The 19,912-nt window shown below is 40.6% G+C and overlaps 2 protein-coding genes across 14 annotated transcripts in view; both read right to left on the bottom strand.

Annotated features, from left to right (window-relative positions):
• Positions 1 to 3,427, bottom strand: part of LOC118426196 (estrogen receptor beta-like) — a gene marked incomplete in the record, with an annotated part of 8,052 nt that extends 4,625 nt beyond the window's left edge. The window contains 2 exon segments of the mRNA XM_035835463.1: positions 231 to 989; positions 3,111 to 3,427. Coding sequence (XP_035691356.1) covers positions 231 to 982 — 752 coding nt within the window.
• A 9,778-nt stretch (positions 3,428 to 13,205) lies between these two features.
• Positions 13,206 to 19,912, bottom strand: part of LOC118426226 (estrogen-related receptor gamma-like) — a 57,862-nt gene continuing 51,155 nt past the window's right edge. For all 13 annotated transcript variants that reach the window (XM_035835519.1, XM_035835570.1, XM_035835498.1 and 10 more), the window contains 3 exons: positions 19,586 to 19,763; positions 19,118 to 19,209; positions 13,206 to 15,850 (listed from right to left, as the gene is read on the bottom strand). In XM_035835519.1, the coding sequence (XP_035691412.1) occupies positions 15,579 to 15,850; positions 19,118 to 19,209; positions 19,586 to 19,763 (542 nt within the window). In that variant the 3' untranslated portion in view covers positions 13,206 to 15,578. The remainder of the gene's footprint in view (positions 15,851 to 19,117; positions 19,210 to 19,585; positions 19,764 to 19,912) is intronic.

Genomic DNA, 19,912 nt, shown 5'->3' with positions numbered 1-19,912 from the left:
AAAATATCTAGTACATGAACCATAAATAAAAAATGGCCAATGCCTTACAGTCATTTCTTTCTGTATGTTTGTAGGGCAATTCAAAATTATATTCATTGTTAATAGATACACTTATGTTAAAGTGGCAGGTTCTAATTTCAAGTTATCGTACACCTGCTGCTCAACAATATATTCCTGAATTGCTATCTCAGGAATCAACTTCAATCCTAACAACTGTGGGCTATGCTTACCTTCCCCCATTGTGCAGGGTGAGTATGTCTGGGTGATGGTGCTGCTGCATCATCCCGTTCTGGATTCTTCCATTCTGCCTCATCCCGTGGACAGACATGACAGGAGACATGGGGCTCTGCTTCAGTGCTGCCTTGGTGGGTGTGGTCATCCTGGGAGTCTGGCCTTGTGGGGGAATGATGTGGATGTCTGGATAGGCCATGGCCCATCCGTTTGGTCCCGGAACATAGTTGATGGAGGAGAAGTACTGTCCAGCCCCCTTGTGTCTGGAGCCACCTTCACCATGGGCCATGGGATGGGGCTGGAGCATGTTCTGTTGGTGCAGGATACCTTTCTCCCCCATGTTGACAGATGAGGGATGGTACATGAAGCCATTCTGCATCATGACGGGTGACACCATGCCCACCAAAAGCTGTTGTGGTTCCTGATGACTTCTGGTGTGGCCGTTATGGACACCATCACTGCCCCCTGCATGGCGAGGCTGCTGTGCCATGCCTCTGGTCCCTGTCTGGTGGCCCTGGCTTCTGGATATCCCCATGTGAGAGGCCAACATGATTGGCTGTCCGTGTGGGACTGAAAATGGCACAGCTAAAGACCCACCAGGGCTTTTTCCTGGACATTTGTCACTTTCTTGCTTCTGCCCTGGTTCACTCAACAGTGACCTTCTTATGATGGCTTCCAGAGGATCTGTGGGCTTGTCCAAGAACTGCTCTGCTCGTGTCGGTCCATTCTTAGGTCTCTTTGGAGGAGGCATATTGATACTGAAAGTGAAACATCAAGACACAAAGCTGTTAGTACATGCAGACCCTATGCCCTAAAGTTGGGGTAACATGTGCATAAAATAAGGTATAGTGACTCGGCAGTGATCTGATCGTAGCCCTGAGGCAACACCTGGCAATCATGTAGCTGTAGACTCTGTATGTGTGTGTGCGTGTGTGTGTGTATGGTTATCAAGAAAATACCAATGGCATGTACCTGCTTTATTGAAAATTAGACTTAGCTCAACTGGAAAAAAATATGTGCATGACGCATGGGTGTTTGCTGCCTTTTGTTCTGACATTTTCAAAAACTTTGGAACAATCAAACTGATATGTTAACAATTAAGATTAGAACAAGTAGACAATAGCACCTGGTTTTATGGGGGGCAATAACCCAAGTCTACCATATGGAAAATGATACAATTGTTAAAATATGTTTTAACAGTGAAAGACTCACATAACATTAGATATTTGAAAATAAGGCCAAAGCATGTAAATTTTATGGATGACATCAGCATGCGCATTAATTTTCGCCTGATTTAAAAAAAAAAAAAAAAGAATTTTTTTCTTCTGTAGGAATGGTCAACATGACGATAAGTACCAAAATGAGCAAATATATTGTGTTGTAGCCTAATACAATTGTACTTGTAGAAGTGACACTTGCCAGGTACCCAGGACTGTAGTTGTAGAAGTGAAACTTATTGGATAGTTGTAAAAGTGACACCAATATGGAAGCTATGAGTCTGGTTACCAACTTTGTTGGTGATGCCAGTCTACCACACTAGTGTCACTTACCATACCAGTACAATGTCTTAAATACAGGAATGAATGCCTTGTTGGCTCTGATACCATGTTTTGTTCCTTTAATTCTTTATACAACGGTCATCACAACTTAACGGTGCATATTTTTGAAATTTTTTTTTTTTCACCCATCTTTTTTTTCCGCCCTATTAAACACACTATTTTTGCGGTCTGCAGAGGATGTCATCCATAAAACTTTAACTTGCTGTGGCCTAAGGGAAATTTGTGCAGTTACTTTCAAAGTGTTTCCAATATACAAGTTCAAACATTTTCAAAATGTTATTATCAATTGTTTTAACAATTTAGAACTAATGTGACTAACATATAATTTTAGATGAAATGAGTAAAACTTACAACACATATAATGCATGACCATTTTCCCACCAAACTGAGGCATACAAGATTTACCAGGCACTTGACATTGTATATCACTAGCTAGCAAGTATTCAGGATAAGGTCTGAGTAGAGTCAAGCTCCTTGGTAGAGTAGGGTTTTTTTTAGCCTATCGCGCCCCCAAAAAAGACATCCCAGATGGGCATCAGAAACAACAGGTGTCGCACCCTGTCGGTGACACGTTATTCATAATTTGCGACTGTGTAACGTTATATCCTCTTACTGTACGGGGAAAGACTGCCGCTTTCGCATTTTTAATACGCAACGAAATGTACACAATAACAACTGAACTGTTGCAAAAATTACGGGACGCAAAGACGAAGACATACGGAGATAAACGACGTCGACAACACAAGTCAAGAGCTTGAGAACGTGAGGCGATCTCATGAATAATTAAACAACCTTACCCTGGTTTCACCTTATTATTTATGTACGGTGCACGTGTAGGCGAGCGTGAGGTGGTTAGCGCCTGTCGTACAGAAAGCTTCGTATTGAGTATAGAAAACCAAATATTACACTTGATTGGGTCAAATAAAGTAAAAGATAGAATGTTTTCTTTTCCAGGGGGGTTTGGGAACCCTTGGGACCTCTCAATGGGCCTAAAAATTTGCATGTCCATACAGGGTCACGTCGACCTAAATGGCACCCCCAAAAATGCCGTATCAATTTCACCCCATCTTTTTTACCAAAATTTTGAGGGAGGGAAACTTAGACCATCAAGATTCTACACATATCACAGTCGTATTACACGCCTAAGTCGCTTATTTACATCATACCAAAGCAGAGTTTTAATGAATGCATAGGGAGACCGGGAGGTATGCAGATATGATAAGTCCAGATAAAATCACAAAAAAATAATACAAGTAATAGGAAGCAATACATCCCACCAAAGATAAACAGAAATTATTAGAATCATACAAAGGTATTCACCTGCAAAAACTCGATCTTCTTCGCTTCGCCGTGAGTGCTGCAAAAAGACGTATTGCTCGGGCCAGCAAGCGTGTTTTGTGCTGAAGCCAAGGTCTGTCACACGCACAGACATGTGTGGCGATTTACGTAATCTATGTAATCGTCACAAATCACTCCGCATCACGAAAACCTTCAGATTTCGCGAGTACTTGAACTAAAAGTCGATTTAAATAATATTTTATATAGAACAAAATGTACGGTTTAGTACAATGTCTCCTTTACCCAGAAATGTGAGGGATTTTAGGACAGACTACTTTGTGCGGGCTGTACTATGCGGTGTGTGATGCGGCCGGGCCGGCAGCAGCACGTGGAGCTGCCATGTGAGGCACGTCTGTGTTGTGGAAAATAACAGCACTGGGATGACCTCACCCAGCTGGCGACGACAGGTGTAAACATGCGTGACCCGGTCAACAGTCTTTGGACGGGGAAGGGCTCATTCGCCCCACATATGGGGAGGTGATGAACCTAAGAAGCATTATATTTATGATATTTCTTGAGTTAAAAGACAATACTAACTTGCATAATCAAATATTATTAAATATTTATTAACAACAACCTATTCAGATTATTGACATTGCCTGATTTTGTAATTTACTAGGTCAGATTAACCAAGTCGTTCCCTAAAATTTAGTAGTTCAGTTCATTTGATAACATAAGGCAACGGGAGACGTTCCGCCCCAATGGCCCCCATCCCGTGTGAGAAGGTCGAAACAGGGTCAAATGGGCGGGGCTACCTATTAACTGATCTTGTGTTGTTTGGGGTCACATACCTGAAGTAGACACGTGTGGCTAGGTGGCACGTGCGGGCTGTTCACGTGTTCAATATTGGGCCCTCTTCGCCCTATTACTTTTAAACGCACAGACTTTTTGAATAATAGTACTATTGGTACATACAATAAAAATAGGTAGTCTTGGAGTGGCTACTGTTCTTTAATCTAACAGTTGAGTTGGTTGACCACGTTGTGGCACAGGTTCCCCCTTTACTCGAGGAGGTGCCTCGACCACGTTAAACAGCCTCATTACCCACACTTTGGCTACCTGCTGGCTGCAAAATACACCCGATATCATTATTATTATTTACTTTTCACAGCATTGGCCTATTTGTTTGATTATGTTTGTAACAAAATGATAAACATTATTCCTCAGCTTACTTTGTTGTTGCTGATACGCATACTGTTGTTGCCGTTGAAGAAACAATGTAGAAATTAATCTGATGGCACATGTTGATGGTGAGGAAGATTTATACGCAATTTTTTTTATTTATTTATTCATCACATATAATCTGAAGGGGTCGATTTAACGCTGCTGTTGCATACTTTACACTGTGTAGGCAGAATGCATGGCACAGGTGTCAAACTTATGAAAAAATCCAAACCATTAATGCACAATTTTGCCCATCTGAGCAACATACAGTTCACGACAAAGTGTATTTGTAACATACACATGTTAGTAAAGTTCTTGAAAACTATCTTCGTCTAGCTAGCATATAACTCTGATACTTCTGCTTGGCAGTGTAGGTTTATATATACTATTGTCGATTTATCATAACATATGAACAATCTTACGTTTTATCATGTAACGTTACATGTACTATTCATCTATCTTAAGTGAGGGGATTTACTTTCTAGAACGTTATATTACTAAACTATTGTTGGATATTTCTGTCATTTACTCTCATGGTACAAAGTATCTGTATGTCAAGCCTTGTAATAAGGACGAAATTCGGGTGTACTTTTGTCACCTGCGCGTGCGAGATTCCTTACCGAATAAAGCATTACGTTACTGTAATGTTCGCTTCATTCCGGGCTACCTTTTTATAATGTGCAAAATTGATATTGACAGATTGTTTACTCTAGAGGGGTACGGTAATGTGGACGGTCTTCCTAATTTCATTCGCAAGTTGTATGTGTCAAATAACTTTTGGCTTAACGATAGTAGTTCTGTTCTGTACATTTGTAATTGTATGTAGTACATTGTATGTAAGTAGCCTGTATATTTCGAGTTTGTTTTTTGCAGTTGCGCCTTTGTTAACGTTATAAGACATCAATTTCGGCAATAACGATTAACATCTAGGTTTATTACACAATTCTTTTTTCTATGTATGATCTTTTTTTTTCTTAAAACAACTCCCACAACTAGTATAATGAAATTCATCAAACTATTGCCTTTTTGCAAGGAGCTTATCCGCCGCGTGTAAGAGGTCCTAAACGTGACAGGGACCGTTTTAAGATGAAAAATACGCGCGACCCTCTGTCGATCTTTAAATCGGTCGATTGCGACCTTCCAGCGATCAAGAAGTACGGCTGAAGCTCATATAGGGATATAACGAATCTGGGCCCTAGAAGTGCCTTTGGTTCCGGCGACCAGCAAGCATTGACCGACTCCTTAAAGTCGCCGCGAATTGTGCAATGATCGAGAGAACACGGTCGTATTACTAGTACTAGCGAAAGTTTTCGCAGGCTAATAGATTATGTTGTTGAGCGACGGCTACATAACCAACAACCGTTGACCGGGCAGGTAATACCAGTAGGTCTTTGTTCCCGGGCAAGTAATACCAGTAGGTCTTCAGTTCGTTGAGTGCATTTGAGTTTTACTGATCATATAGTTTTACCGCTGATAGTTTCCTGCACCAATGGAGATCTCGCCTAGTGTGAGTTTATATAGTGGACGAAAGGGCAAAGGTAAGCAAATAATACTGAGTGCTTATACGTGCACGTGGGCAAATAGTGTTGAACATATGTACGGCACGAGAAGGTGGCATGAATATTTAGGTCAAAGGCTTGCTGCTGTTGGTTGTGACTTGACTACTTCAGATGAATGTTACAGATCATCATCATTAACGACTATGAAAATATAATGAAAAGATCAATCTCTTGATAAAGCAAGATTATCAAATTCCTTTTTTTGACAGCAAGATTTTGCTCAGGTAAGCCCTTTGGGGAGTGCAGCTTGTAAATTGACGCAGGTGCTAACAGCAGCCATGCGACATACATGTACATGTGTTTTTGTAACCATTCGCCGCCAGGCAGGGCATGTTTATTAAGAATACTCTCGAAATACTCTCCTAGCAGATGTTTCGCTCCAGCTGTTTATGACGTGTTTTTGGGGGTTGCATTTTTATCGGGCTGTCTATTTTGTACCCATTTTCTTTATGTCTGGCAGCCAAAATAGAGCACCAGTAGAAAGGCCTATGAAATGCCACAAAAACAACCTGAGCCAAACTTCTTCTTGGAGAGAAAGTAATTCACTGGACTGCACAATATTGCGCTGGGAAATTGCGCCCAATTCGCAACTTCACATTGACGTGAGCAGCTTATCCAAACTGTGCCTGCAAATCTCAGTTTTTATACAATGCAACTTAATTACAAATCGCAGTCTTGCCAATGATTTAAAAGCCGATGTAAAATGATGATAATTTTTCAATCAAAAAGACATTTGCAGTGATGAATGATGTTTGCCGTTTTGCGCCATTTGTCGCCAATTTGCCCATTGCCAATTGTTATACTAAGTATTTTTTAACCTGAAAAAATATCCAACCAGCATATTGGCTCTGATTCTCACTGATTAGCGCCACTTAACGCCAATGCCTTTTTCCAACTGGTGCAGTCTAGTAAGATGCCCGCCTGAGGAAAAGGCAACGTTTGCTCAAAGTGGACCTCTATCGTACCTTTGAGAGAGTGTAAACAGTATAAAACGATAAGATGGAATAGCGCATTGACCCCTGCGGGTTACAATAAAGATATCCAGCATGTGGCATTCACAAAGTTACGTTAAATATCAAGTCTAGTCGTTCAGAATTTCATTTTCCTGTAATATACATATCGTAAGTACAATGTACCATTACAATGCCTCGTTTTTGTTAGGCTAGTCGACATGCAACACGCGACCGGGAAAGGGCAGACGTGGGCGCACACGTGTCGGATAATGCGCATAATATTAACTCGATGTTCATGACAGCTCGCAACCGCCTTGGGTTGTCACAAAATGGCAGGTAAGGCCATTGACCTGTTTTCTTCAACATATCTGGTCCAAGCATTCAGACACAGCGTTTACTCCAATGGCATGAAATCAAACATACTAAGGATGATACCATAGAGAGACATCACATTGGACTTACAGGTAAATCTGTCTATAGCGACCAGTCAAGGGACTGGCCAAAGGTGGCCTATAGAGTGGTGGCCACCTATATAGATAAAATGCTGATCAATGGACCACAAGCAATAAGTTACATATGATTTCAGTACACACTAATCACACAAAAAAAACATTGCACAGGCCATGTTTGTTATGTTACTGCATTAAATATGACACTACAGGTAAAATCAGAATAAAAATCTAAACAGTTTCCATGAATGTCCATGCCCTAGTTGTTGACTAAATTTTCTTTGATGTTCATAATGCTGAACCGACGTTTGTACATTTATGGAAAGGTCGACGTTATTCGCAACAAATTACCGCACACCGACATTTCTAGAAGCTTCTTTATATTCTCGCCGCCGTTTAAACTCAACACAAACTGGGCAATTTTTTGGCGATTTCTCGCCAAGTAACATCTTGATCGTCTGAAAATTCAACTGACCCTGCTAAAATGACATGCACCGAAAAGGATTGATATTGCCTCGCGAAATCTTATTAAATTCCCCAACAAAGGCTTGCACTCTAACATTCAAGGTACGCGTGCCTTCCGCTGCCGCCAAAATGACCCGGTTGTGAACTGAAAAGCCTAGCGAATCGTAGTACGATTTTAAACCCAGCGCAGTGTGGCCGCTGTATGTTCGAAATAGGTAGTGTTTCTGTGTCTTTGGGACCGGAAATCGTGTGGCCGTGGCCGCGTTGAAGAGGTGACCGCTATAGACTATTTTTTAATGCTTAGGTTAATGGGAAAAATCCAAGGGACCAGCAAAAAGTGGCCATAATGGCCAGACGGCCGCTTTGCAAAGGTGGCCGCTAATACAGTTTTGACTGTATATAGATCACAACACAAAAGCCACCTGCACAGCCACCCTCCACGCAGATCATGCACGACGTATAAGAGGGCCATTTCGACTTCCAGTGTCCCTTTCCGCCCGTATTTGATGTACCCAAGGAGGTTAAAGGGGCACGAAATAAAAGTGTTCGGTACAGTACTAGTACGAACGTACCGTAGTTCGAGTCAAGACCTTAAATGGACATTCTCTCGTGGGATGATTTTTTTTCAATTTTGGAACAGTCCATTTTTACGTAAGAAGGGGGCTCTTTCAACCTCCTTGATGTACCATCTTGCAGAGAATCAACTCAAATTTAGGCCTGTGATTTCTGAAAAGTTCTTTACGTAGTAAAAACTGGTATTTATATATGAGCGAATTCAGCAATTTTCACTCCACCCATTTCACACACTAAGGATGATAACATATAGAGAATGTCAAAAATGAATTGTTCCAAAATTGAATTTGAAAAAAAATCAAGAAAGAAGAAAGCAGCAGAAACATTTCGAAAACAAGATTTTCACTCCAAGATAACGTCTTGACCAGCTATTGTGAGAGTGGCGCTTATCACGTTGCTCAGCTCGTGTGCGATGCGGCATGGAGGGCGACGTCAGGGCACGTTGTGGAGGATTCGGCGTCGCATGAACATCAGGCTTGCATATTCATGTCTACACCAAGCTCTGTGATGCTGTCAGAGGGCAGGGCAGTGCAGAAATAGATCATAAGGTCAACATTCTTGCCACGTGTTCGAAGTTGATGTTGCAAATATTATGCACATGTGCACTGGCGAAAAAAGATGTGCCAGCCTCACCCAATTCGATGTTGACCTGTACTTTGCTTACAACTAGAACAAAGCCAACCTGGCTTCATTACTTCTTTGATGATGATGATCACACGTGTCCACACATGTCCAGCGGAAAGTACGCCTTCTGTGTGGACGCAACGTGAGCTAAGCTAGCTGTTTATAGAAATGGCTACAAATCATATATTTTAGCTTGGCGTCTGTTCAACAGATAAGTAAGGTTGATGTTTTCCTTAGGAGTAGAAGATAATCCGGGGTAGAATGTAGTTAGCTTGGGTCAGACTGCAAGAATTTACAGTTTTTATTCAAAATGTGGCATATGCCGATGACGTCACCGTTTTTTAATTGCCTGTGAAAAGTAATGTTCCTTTTAGGACTTTCCTTACTTCGAACTCCCTTTCTTAGCTGTTGGCAACATAATACATCACGATGGATTGTATGGCTTTCTACCGGGTACACAATCTTTACACTCCAGAATTCACAGACGGAAACCACGAAACACGCTACTTCCTGTGTAGCCTTCAGATTCAACGTGTCCTAAGCTGTTGACCCAAACAGGAAGGGACTATAGTATGATTTGGTGTTGTTTCTTTCCCCCAAAATGTATGGCGCTCCACCTTTCATGTACATGTGAAGAGTAAAATCATGTTCAGCATAACTATTAGAAAGCTGACGCATCAGGGTGGATCGTGTGTCATTTATGGCATTAAGTGGCAATTGCTGCGAATTTCCAGACTACACAAACATCACAGTGCACGCCAGTAATAGCTTGGCATTATCAAGATGGTGTTTTTCTTTGTTTTGTTTTTTTCAGCACTGGCCCTTTAAGTAAGCAATTTCAACACGTAAAAAGACAAGGCTGATGTTTGTAAGTAGAGAGTACACGTGAGTCGGTCGTGCAGGAGCATCTGCAGCTACCGCTGAAAAGGTTAGCTTCCACAAGAAAACAAGGCCGCACGTGGCAGAACCATGCTTCTGTTTCAGTGCGTTATCTCATGTATATTGATAGAACGTTGAATAGTAACACAAAAGTTAGTCATCTGCACAATGTCACCGAAATATCTCACATAATACTGCTGCACTTGATAAGAAATATGGTGGGTAACCAGCATTACAAAGCCATAAGGTATCGCTGGAATTTAATTTCAAAAACGGAGGGAAATATATTCTAACAAAAGCATTTTCAGCACCAAGGACAGGTCTACACATACGGTCAAGTCAAGTTTATTGCACAACGATTGCAACTGGTACAATGTATGGCAAGTAACATGTATTTTTAACAACTATAAACTATCTACAACAGTATACAACAGTTTAATAATCTAACATAACAGAAAACATGGCGGCATAGTGTATTTTACTTCTCTTTTGCATAGCATTACATATATATTGGCCTAGGTGGGCAGATATGGAGTCGGGACATGATAGAAGTACATTGAATATTTCTCTGATTGTTTTAAGTAATGTTGTTCTGTTGTTACATATGGTCAATAACTTTTTCCTTTCTTCATTATAACAAGGGCATATCATCAGAAAATGATACTGTCTTTGCAGATGGAACACATTCCCTTTTCAGCTGGTACATTTTTGTGACGACCCTTTTCAATTTCTAAACAATGTGCTCCAATCATTAGTTTTGTTATGCTATTAGTGAATGATCTGTTTTTAATTAGTAAAAGGTAGTTTTCTAGAGCGAAGGTTGTCTTGATTTTTGAATATGTTGCCAGTTTACTAAAGTATCTTATCTTTTGTCTCCAGTTCGAAAGAAATGTGTCCCTTAAGCGTGAACATGTTTCCAAAATATTTGACATCGACATAAATCGACATCGACCAAATATTTTGGAAACCATGCCTGGGTAGTATATCTTGTACATGTGTAATCCATTCATGTCCTTGTATAACAGCAGTGTCGTATGCTTTTTTAACAATTCTATCACCAGACATATTGTGTAATCTAAGCCAATATTTAAATAGTTGTGTCTGTGTGTCTATTTACAGTGGAAACATACCTAGCTCGCCCAATACAACATCATTGACAGAACTTCTAGGAACACTATTCAATATCTTACAGTAGTTAAGCAGTACATGTTCTTGATCGGGAATCTTGTAACAAATATTTGGTTGCTCTAGCGTTACGTTCTTATTTCTCAGAGCATCTGATTGATATATAATGTTAATTTTATCAGTATACTTGTTAAATCGAAGAAGAACAGGACGGGTAGATGATGTATCAGATTTCTTACCAACACGGGTAGCCTTAAGTATATATATATATATATATATATTGGGGAAATGATGTTTGAGACTGTATCTCTAACACTTTCATTCGGATATTCCTTTATTCCTTTTAGAATTACTTCTTTGCTTTGAGCGTTTGTTCCAAGTGTTTTCCCGTTAGATCGGCTTGACTAGGCTATTGAATAAAACTAGGGCGAGAGCTATTGAGGGATTATGATTTGATGCCAGCAATGATTTAAGTTTAACGGATGCTCGCATAGCTTTCACTCTAAGTTGTCTAAGCTGGCACGATGGCATGATTCTGATGGTGTGATGTTTACTCCTAAGTATGTGTAAAAGTTTGTTAAATTTATAGTTTGTCCTTGTGAATGAATGGTGGTAAGACCTAAAATGTCGTGTTTCCGGTTACGGTCCTGAAAAAATATTTTTTATATATTTTATGTATTATAAAATTTTCTTTTCTATTTTAGATTTCGGCCGAAGTGACGCAGTTCAGCAATGTAAAACTTGTAACAATGTAATACGTCAGGCACAGGTAATTTTGACACCATATTGCAACTATACGTACGTTTGTACATTGTACAGGCACAAGTATACTGAACAAATAATTATGATCTTACATCGACTTTTTGATTGCACAATCCGTTAACAGAGTGTTAAGTCAAAGGAAGGAAGTCTATTTTGAATTTCGTCACCAGCACGGCAGATGGAAAATTTGATATTCCTTGCTATCAGGCTACGGTCGGCAGTTTCTGGTAGGCGCGGCTGGGTTACGGGAAACGCATTTTTCCCTATAAAGCAGAACATGACAGGGTGTCTGAATGGCAACGGAAAATGTCTGTTTGTTTGTGGATTGACAGTTGCTGTTGACACATCACGTTGTCCTCACGAATTGAAACTGTTTTATCGAGTCAGTTGTTTATATGCCATTTTAGTTAGAACGTAGGAGCATGCAGAATTTCTCTGAAACACACCTGATTACATAACGTTACTTATTTGTTTCGTAAGGAGGGTGATGTCATTTTATTTCTTTCATAGACTTTTATCGAGTCAGCTTAAGAAAATGAAAGACATTCAAAGTTTAAGACATAGCAAAGACATTCTTACTAGTGATCTTAGATACATGCACCTGGCTATTATTCAACAACGCCTCCTATGATCATCCATCCATATCACAGCGCGTGCTGACCAGCCATCCCATCACACCTGGGTTTGCGGCCTTTAGGAAGTTTCTCAGACACGATGGGCAGGCCAGGAAACATTACACGTTAATGGGAAGTTCGTAGAAGCTCGACCAGACATGTATGATAAACACACACATATATGAACTCACACACGAGAACACACACACATCATTTCTTACATATTTTGAGCTCGTAATCGCTAAAATGATGAAGTACTACCCCAAAAAGTCTATTTCAACGACTTGGTCCAATGTACATAGAATACGACGTTATCATTACAAGGTCGTTTCATCAAGTCCATATAATATAACATTAATATATATTTCTTTTCACATCTGTACGCCGTGATGTTATTTGCCAAAAAAATTAACCATCGAGATGGAATAGATGGAAGTCAAAGGTTGGTGCTTGTCAACATGTAGTGCCTTGGGTGACAAGCACCAGAACTGTATTTAGAGGATATGTTTTTTTTGGTTAGGTGCTTTTATTCTTTCTTTAAAAGTGTAAAAGAGGGTTTTTTCCAACACCTTAGCATATGAGATGTACTGTCTATATAATGTAGTTGTTTTCTCACAATGCTAAATGACAATCAGTGTTTCTAAACTTATATTCATCTGTGTTTTCCAAACTTACACGGCCTGAAGTTCCTGCTTCCATTGTCTACCATACTGTGTCAATTTGATGTATCCATCAGCGCACAGACTGTCCAGGACATAGACACTGTGCAGGAGACTTGTACATGGGTTTTATATGTACCCAAAAACTATTCTGCCATGTAACATTCCGTTCATCACATGATTTTTAACACGTTTATCTCCCCTTTTCTCCTCTCTAATCAACCGTACAAAAACAGACACATTGAGCGGGATAAATCCATAGACACCTTTATTGATAAAACATCTAGTGCTGCGCCTATGTACACAGCATAAAGGACCTTCTGCAATAGAAATGAAAATCAATCCAAGTGCTGGTGAACACAAGGGCTGTTTTCCACCTAACAGTGAAGATCTCCACAACCATCAACCTGTGTCTAATACAGAAATAGACAGCCAACAAAACTCTACACATTGGAACAATGGGACTGACGTCTAGTGAATCAGATACTTTTTACAGCAGCATTCCCAGCAGAATCGGAGCTGAGGGGCCCGACGTGTTCCCAATACAATTTCTTTGCTAACATTCTCAAAATAAACTCTCATCTACCTTGATTAAAAGTCCCAGTAAAACACCCTTTGACTGTGGGGCACCCAAGTAGTCCTCTGGCAGGATTGCTGCTTCACAAAACTGGACAAAGTTGGACAGACATCTTTTTTCCATTTTGGACACATCCACCCACAGAACCTGGGTGCTACATCTGCAACATAGCCATATTTTGAACATTGGTTTGGCTTGGTGCTTACCAATGGTAATAGTATGTCAACTAAGTTCACAGCTTTCCAGGGATATAGGTAAAGGTATACAATGGCTTTTTCCTACGTAATACTGGGAACATGATATGTAACAAGTAAGAACCACAGGTCCAACACACAACTAGAACAGCTACCGCCACAGAAGTTGTACTTACTACAGGGTTATATCCAACATGATCTACCACTAGTCAGTGGTTCTACTACAAAATTGAGCTATCCACAAAACATGGACAGGTTTGTCATGGGAGCGAGTCTCTCTTACCCTAAATGATACTTGAATACAAACAATTCAACATCAGAACATAGACTGCATTTGTTTCATCTGATCTGAAGGAACTCTGATTTGAAGAAATCTATAAATTTAGATATTTCACTGTTTCAATGGATTATAAGAGGGTTTTCTAGTTGTGTTCATAGTTTCATTTGGTACACGGACTGGATGCATTTGCTGTACATCTGACCTACATGTCTATAAATGAGGTGGGACTGATGTATCAATGGTTCAGAAAGGTTGACTGTGTTCTTCTTTAGATCTGTCTGACTCTCTGCTTTTTCAGTGGGACTAAGTCACAAAGCCTTGCAACATAATTCAGAAGACATTTGTAGTGTCTGAAACTGGGGAAACTTCCTTACTGAGTTTGTCATAAAAACATTCTTTCTGATCAGAGGAAAAAAATTTTCTTGGGAAAAACATTCTTTTTGTGTAATGAATGTTGCGACCTGGTATGTACAGAACCATTGTCACAACATCATGCATAGCTACAGTACCAACATGTGGAGTTCAACAACAACAACAACAACAACAAATATAAATCTGTTCTTTTATAAATAATATAATAACAAAGTATACATCATCTTCCAGCATATAACATTGGCACAAACCCACTACTTTCACATACAGAAAACAATATCAAAATCTTGCTTTGTGACACAGCTGGCTATGTACAAGCTTCAGTTCAATACAGCATTACCAATGATGAAGAAAAAAAATCATAATCGTGCAGAGTATTACCAAACATATAAACTGCAAAGAAAGCCAATTTCTAGCTTCAAATTCATACTCTACTGATACTGATTTAGTGAATTCTGTACATTAAATCACTCTTAAAACTCTCCATACACGGACATCAAGGAAATAATTACATTCTCTACAAGCACCATGTACAACACAAGCAGTTCAAGTATAAATAACATAGTCATTCAATCAGCAGATCTTTACAAATTATAAACACTTATGAAAAACATGGATTCTCGGCAGTACAGTATCTCCTGGGTAAGGGTTAATGCAATATGTCTTTCTAAAATGTTTCAGCTGTAAGTAAAATGTCTATTCCTGCATAGTTCCAGCTTCACTCTTGCAGAAACACAATATAAACATCTCAACTCTGCAAGAATGGCTACTGCTAGGAGGTTGAGCCAAGAAGCTTTAGGGTTGGGACACAAATCTTACCCTACCTCTGTCCAGAATCCAGGCAGAACTTGCTTCAATCAGGGTTAACTAGTATGACCCATCTTCAAACTTTTCCCACTCATGGTCAACTCATGCATGCCACATTAAATGTTGGGAGGGAGCAAAGATGTACACCAAGATTGAGAACTTCTCTTTGTTTTTCAGTTTCAATTAAGATCAATTGAGAGGTATTATTCACTTAAACCTTGATCAGAATATAGAGAAGAATATTGTCAAGCTAAAACAAACAAAAAATGTCTTAGATCAGATCATGCTTGAGTGATTCTAAAACCTTTCCCTACTCAAAGACAAGAATCAATTCTTATGCTGCCTGAAAGGGTTAAAGTTCAAGGATGGGTCCCTATGTCCCTATGCAGTTAAACTAGTACATCTTTTTACACACAACTTCTGATATCTTGGCATCAAGCATTTCTAGGAACAGCTTGTGCATGGGGACCTGGCCTTCCATCTTGATGGTGTAGAAGTGTTGCACGGCTTTGGTGGCGACTTCCCTGAGTAGCGGCAGCATCATGAGGATCTTACCGATGCGGCGGGAGTCAGAAGGATGGGCATTCAGGTCGTGGTCCTGGAGAGCATCATGGAGGACATCCTGTAACTTCTGCACTGCCTCATGGTCCTCAACATACACAGAGTCTGGAACACAACAACTTCTCATTATTATACAATAATGCAGTAGTGATAAAGTTAAAATGACCCAGGAATACACTGGTAAAACAGAGATCATTATCAAGTTCAAACATCCACCCTAAAAGATCACATGTAATGCCATACATTTGCATGGCATAATTGCCAGCACAGACCCATTCATGGAATGACACACAATGTTTTTCCAGGAATGGTGGTTGTCATTTTAGAACTTTGTATGTTCTCTGGTTACAAATTATGTTATTAAAGTGTTGAGGTCATCTCTTGTGCAATCATTGCCTTCCAAGGAGACAGACTTGTTGCAAGTCAGACTGTACATGTATCTGCACCTGCCAACTCATGAGGAGTCTCTCCAGACTAACCAAGAAGACTAGTGGCATTATGTGCCTTTGGGCTTATATCACACAACTGCAGTCTTATGGTGGCTACCAGTTTAGGCCAAAGGGGTAACAAGGAATAGAAAAGGTCCTGACATTCTCAGTTCAAAAGAATTATTTGATTAATATTGCATAAAGGCATTGTTATTTCTGACACTCAGTTCCATCAAAAGTAGCCTAAAACCACAAGTCCTCTTAACAACTCATAGCAGGATGAAAGAAGTAGTTTTTAATCCAGCACGTGCTACCCTGCACTTTCCACAAAAAGGGAAAATTTATGACCACTTTCAGCTCCAGAGACAAAGTGGCTTTCCATCTGTATCATCTCACTCCAGACAGTTGAATGTATGTCACTTCATAAAATTGCCCGTTTCTTCCTCTTTATCTCTTCTTTTTATCTAGCACGCTGAGCCATCTTCTCGTTTTTGTCTGCAACCTGTCATAATTGATGTATGTGGACAGCCAACAGAAAGTTATCCCAGTGCAAGCACTCTCCCAACACTTTCCAGTGTCCAGATTGGCTGGAAGGTGTTTTGGTGACTTGCTGGAGTACCAGGTATGGATCATAGGGAGCAGCACTGACACAGATGGCAGTACCTCCTGATAACAACAGCAGGTACTGCAGCCTCAACAATGATAGCTTCTGTGCTCACAACATGGTTAGACCACAAGAATATGATCAGGCACGAGTGGAGGAAACTGGCCCTTTTGAAAAACTTACAAAAATCAAGGTTATGTTCAAACCTTTCTACATGTTTCACAAAGTTGCCAACTGAATTTGATCTGTAGATTTTAGCTACAGGGAAATGGATGGCTGAATGTTGCAGGGTAGCCCCTCCCATCCATCATAGCAGACAAAGTTCTGATTGTCCAATAACCAATATCATCAGGGGTTTTGTCTCTCTGTGTTTTCACAAGAAAAGCTCTAGCTCAGAAAATAACACCTTCCGTAGTCAGCATTGGTGAGGATTGAGTATTAACAGCTATCAAACCAGACAGAAAGCAGCGCACAAACAAGATATATCTATCCACCAACATGATCAGAAAGTGCACTTCCGACTTAACATGTCATTTCTGGTTACCTTGTTGGACACCGTATTGACAGGAAAGTAAAACGGGCTGCTCTCATATTGATTTAATTTCTGAGCTCTTAGAGGCAGCTGTAACCTAATATGGACAGATATCATCAGATCTCACTTGGACAACAATTTATAACTTGCAGAGTGGCAAAGATAATACATCTTGGGAACCCAAGGCAAGATATGGTAGATGGAAGGAGCATTCTGCAGCGGCTAATAGATATTGAATATGGTGCAGGTAGAGAAAATTACATGGGTTTCAAGGAATCCTGCCAGAAGATTGATGACATATAATTTTGAGCCACCAATTTCAAAATCAACAGATTGCATAGAACGGATGATTTTGACAGCCCGCAGGGGAAAGTATAGGGGATGATAAAGAGCACTGCAACTGGTAATAAAGATACTATGTGGTTTTTGTGGTGGGAAATTGCATCACCAGCAAGCAAAGCCTCCTGCGGTCTTTCTTGGTAGTGATTTATGATAGGAATAGAGCAGGAACTTGTCTGTAGTGCAGGGTTAGGCTATAATGCACTTCAGGTAATGCTATCAAGCCCACGACCCTTCAACCCTCCCTATCCATCAACTCTGCAGCCAGAAAATCAATGGTGATAACAATGCTGTGCCTTGAACTCCCAACAAGGAGGTGTGACTTGGGCACGTCAGGGCATCTTCATTAAACACAGGGTTCCTCTAGATCAGCCCAGCCATTTTCAATGGGGAAAAGGCCATGGAAAATAAATGGATTCCTTCCATCTTTGTGCACGTGGCCTTACAGGTGGGAGACAGCAAGTATTCCGCTTCAGATCACTTGCACAGAGACAACGAGAACCTGGGAAATTTCAATCGGTAGCTGGAAGCAAAGCCTCCCTTTCAGTCAGAGAATCCTTTTCCTTACGATTACAAGAGTATGAGTAATGCCCAAAATACATTTCTTAGATTCCATGGAAACTGTCCAAGCCCTACATGGCCTAACATCACCTTATCATGCTCTGTGCAGGGCCCACTAATGGCAACAACAATGCCGTGCCTTGATCTCGTGACCCAGATCGGACACCCCGCGGCACCTTCGGCAAACTCATCATGGCAGGGTTCAGCCAACACTCTTCTTGTCATACATCAGTCCAGACTCTCTCTGAGTCTGACTGGAGAAATGTGAAGTTTAGGACCGTGTTGTTGGTATCAGAGTCTTGGATCAATAAAATTTAGCACTTCAATTTCCTGTTTGGGATTTCAAAGTTCTATAACTTAAAACCTTGTACCTAACAATTTTCTTCCTCATGGAAAAACAAGATACTGGTGGATGGCTTGATGTGCCACAACAAGCAGAAATAAATGCATAGAGTGGAATCAAACCTTGGTTCACACTGCACTGAAATTTAAGTGACCAGCTTTTCCCAGTAGGCGCAAAGCTGGCAACCTCAATTCAACATCAAAGAGTTTGCATCACAATACTTTTTACTCAACAGTTGATTATGAAATTTTAGATGACTTGAATAAAACTGCATAATATTTTTGGCATATGACTTGGTTCTTACGTAATTTAGGGGGAAAATGGGTCAGAGAAATCCTTTCAGTTATTTAGAAGACCCAATCAATGTAAAGGCTATGTTAGCCCAATGAACATTTCCTCATATGGAAAAATTGCCAGTACACCTTTCATTCTGAAAAGTCTTCCTGCTGTGGATCCAAACCTCTACTATGCAATTTTGTCTGTACTGCTTGGTAGTTTGAGAAATCACATACAGTAGCATACAAATATCTAGGTCATGTCACAGTAAGAAATGGCATGTGCTGACCTGAGTTGAGGAGTGCCATGGCCTTCAGCACCACAAACTCCTCCTTCTCCACTCCCAGGGCCTTCAGCCTCCCCACCAGCCGCAGAATGTGCCTGTACAGAGCAGGGCATTGTTACCTCTCTTCAGACACTTGCAAGATGCTTCCATATCAATACATTGCTAAATATCAGGCTTTAATTAGACCACTCCACAGCACAGCATTTTGGAATCTGGCTTCTCCCCCAAATCTAAAACTTTCCTGAATTCATGACTATGCCTTTGCAGTACCACCAGTCCTCTACAGCATTAAGTTTATGCTGTGATTCTGTCAGGAAGTGCACTGGCATGGCAACTGTTACTCCCTGTTAACCTTAGGTTTCAAAAAATCTTTTTTTTTGCCAATTATGTGTGCAAAGCTGTAGAAACAGTGTGGCTCTGGGCACATTTCTTACTACAGTACGAGAGTGTATATCTGAGCTGGGTAGTCACCTGCTGAGCTCCTCCAGCCCTGCAGCGCGGGACTGCTCCTCGTCAATGATGTAGTCCTCTGCAAACACCAGGCGGGAGTCGTAGTGCAGCGAGCGGAAGGCCAGCCCCAGGATCAGGATCTCCATCCAGCCACTCTGCAGCAGGCTCATTTGGTCACTTAATGACAGGTTGGAAAAGCCTGCAGGAGGGAACAGAGAAGATCTCTTCACACATCTGTTGTGCATTTCATCATAAGCCTTTCCACAGCAAAACTCATAGTTTCTTCATCTAGTTGGATTTGATGGCAATTTAAATGTCCCACCATTGTCTTACTAGTCTATCATGAGT

The sequence above is a fragment of the Branchiostoma floridae genome, chromosome 1, assembly GCF_000003815.2.
Source record: "Branchiostoma floridae strain S238N-H82 chromosome 1, Bfl_VNyyK, whole genome shotgun sequence".
NCBI classification, from domain to species: Eukaryota; Metazoa; Chordata; class Leptocardii; order Amphioxiformes; family Branchiostomatidae; genus Branchiostoma; species Branchiostoma floridae.
The sequence above is the reverse complement of the archived record's forward strand: the minus strand, read 5'-3'. Positions and strand labels throughout refer to the sequence as shown.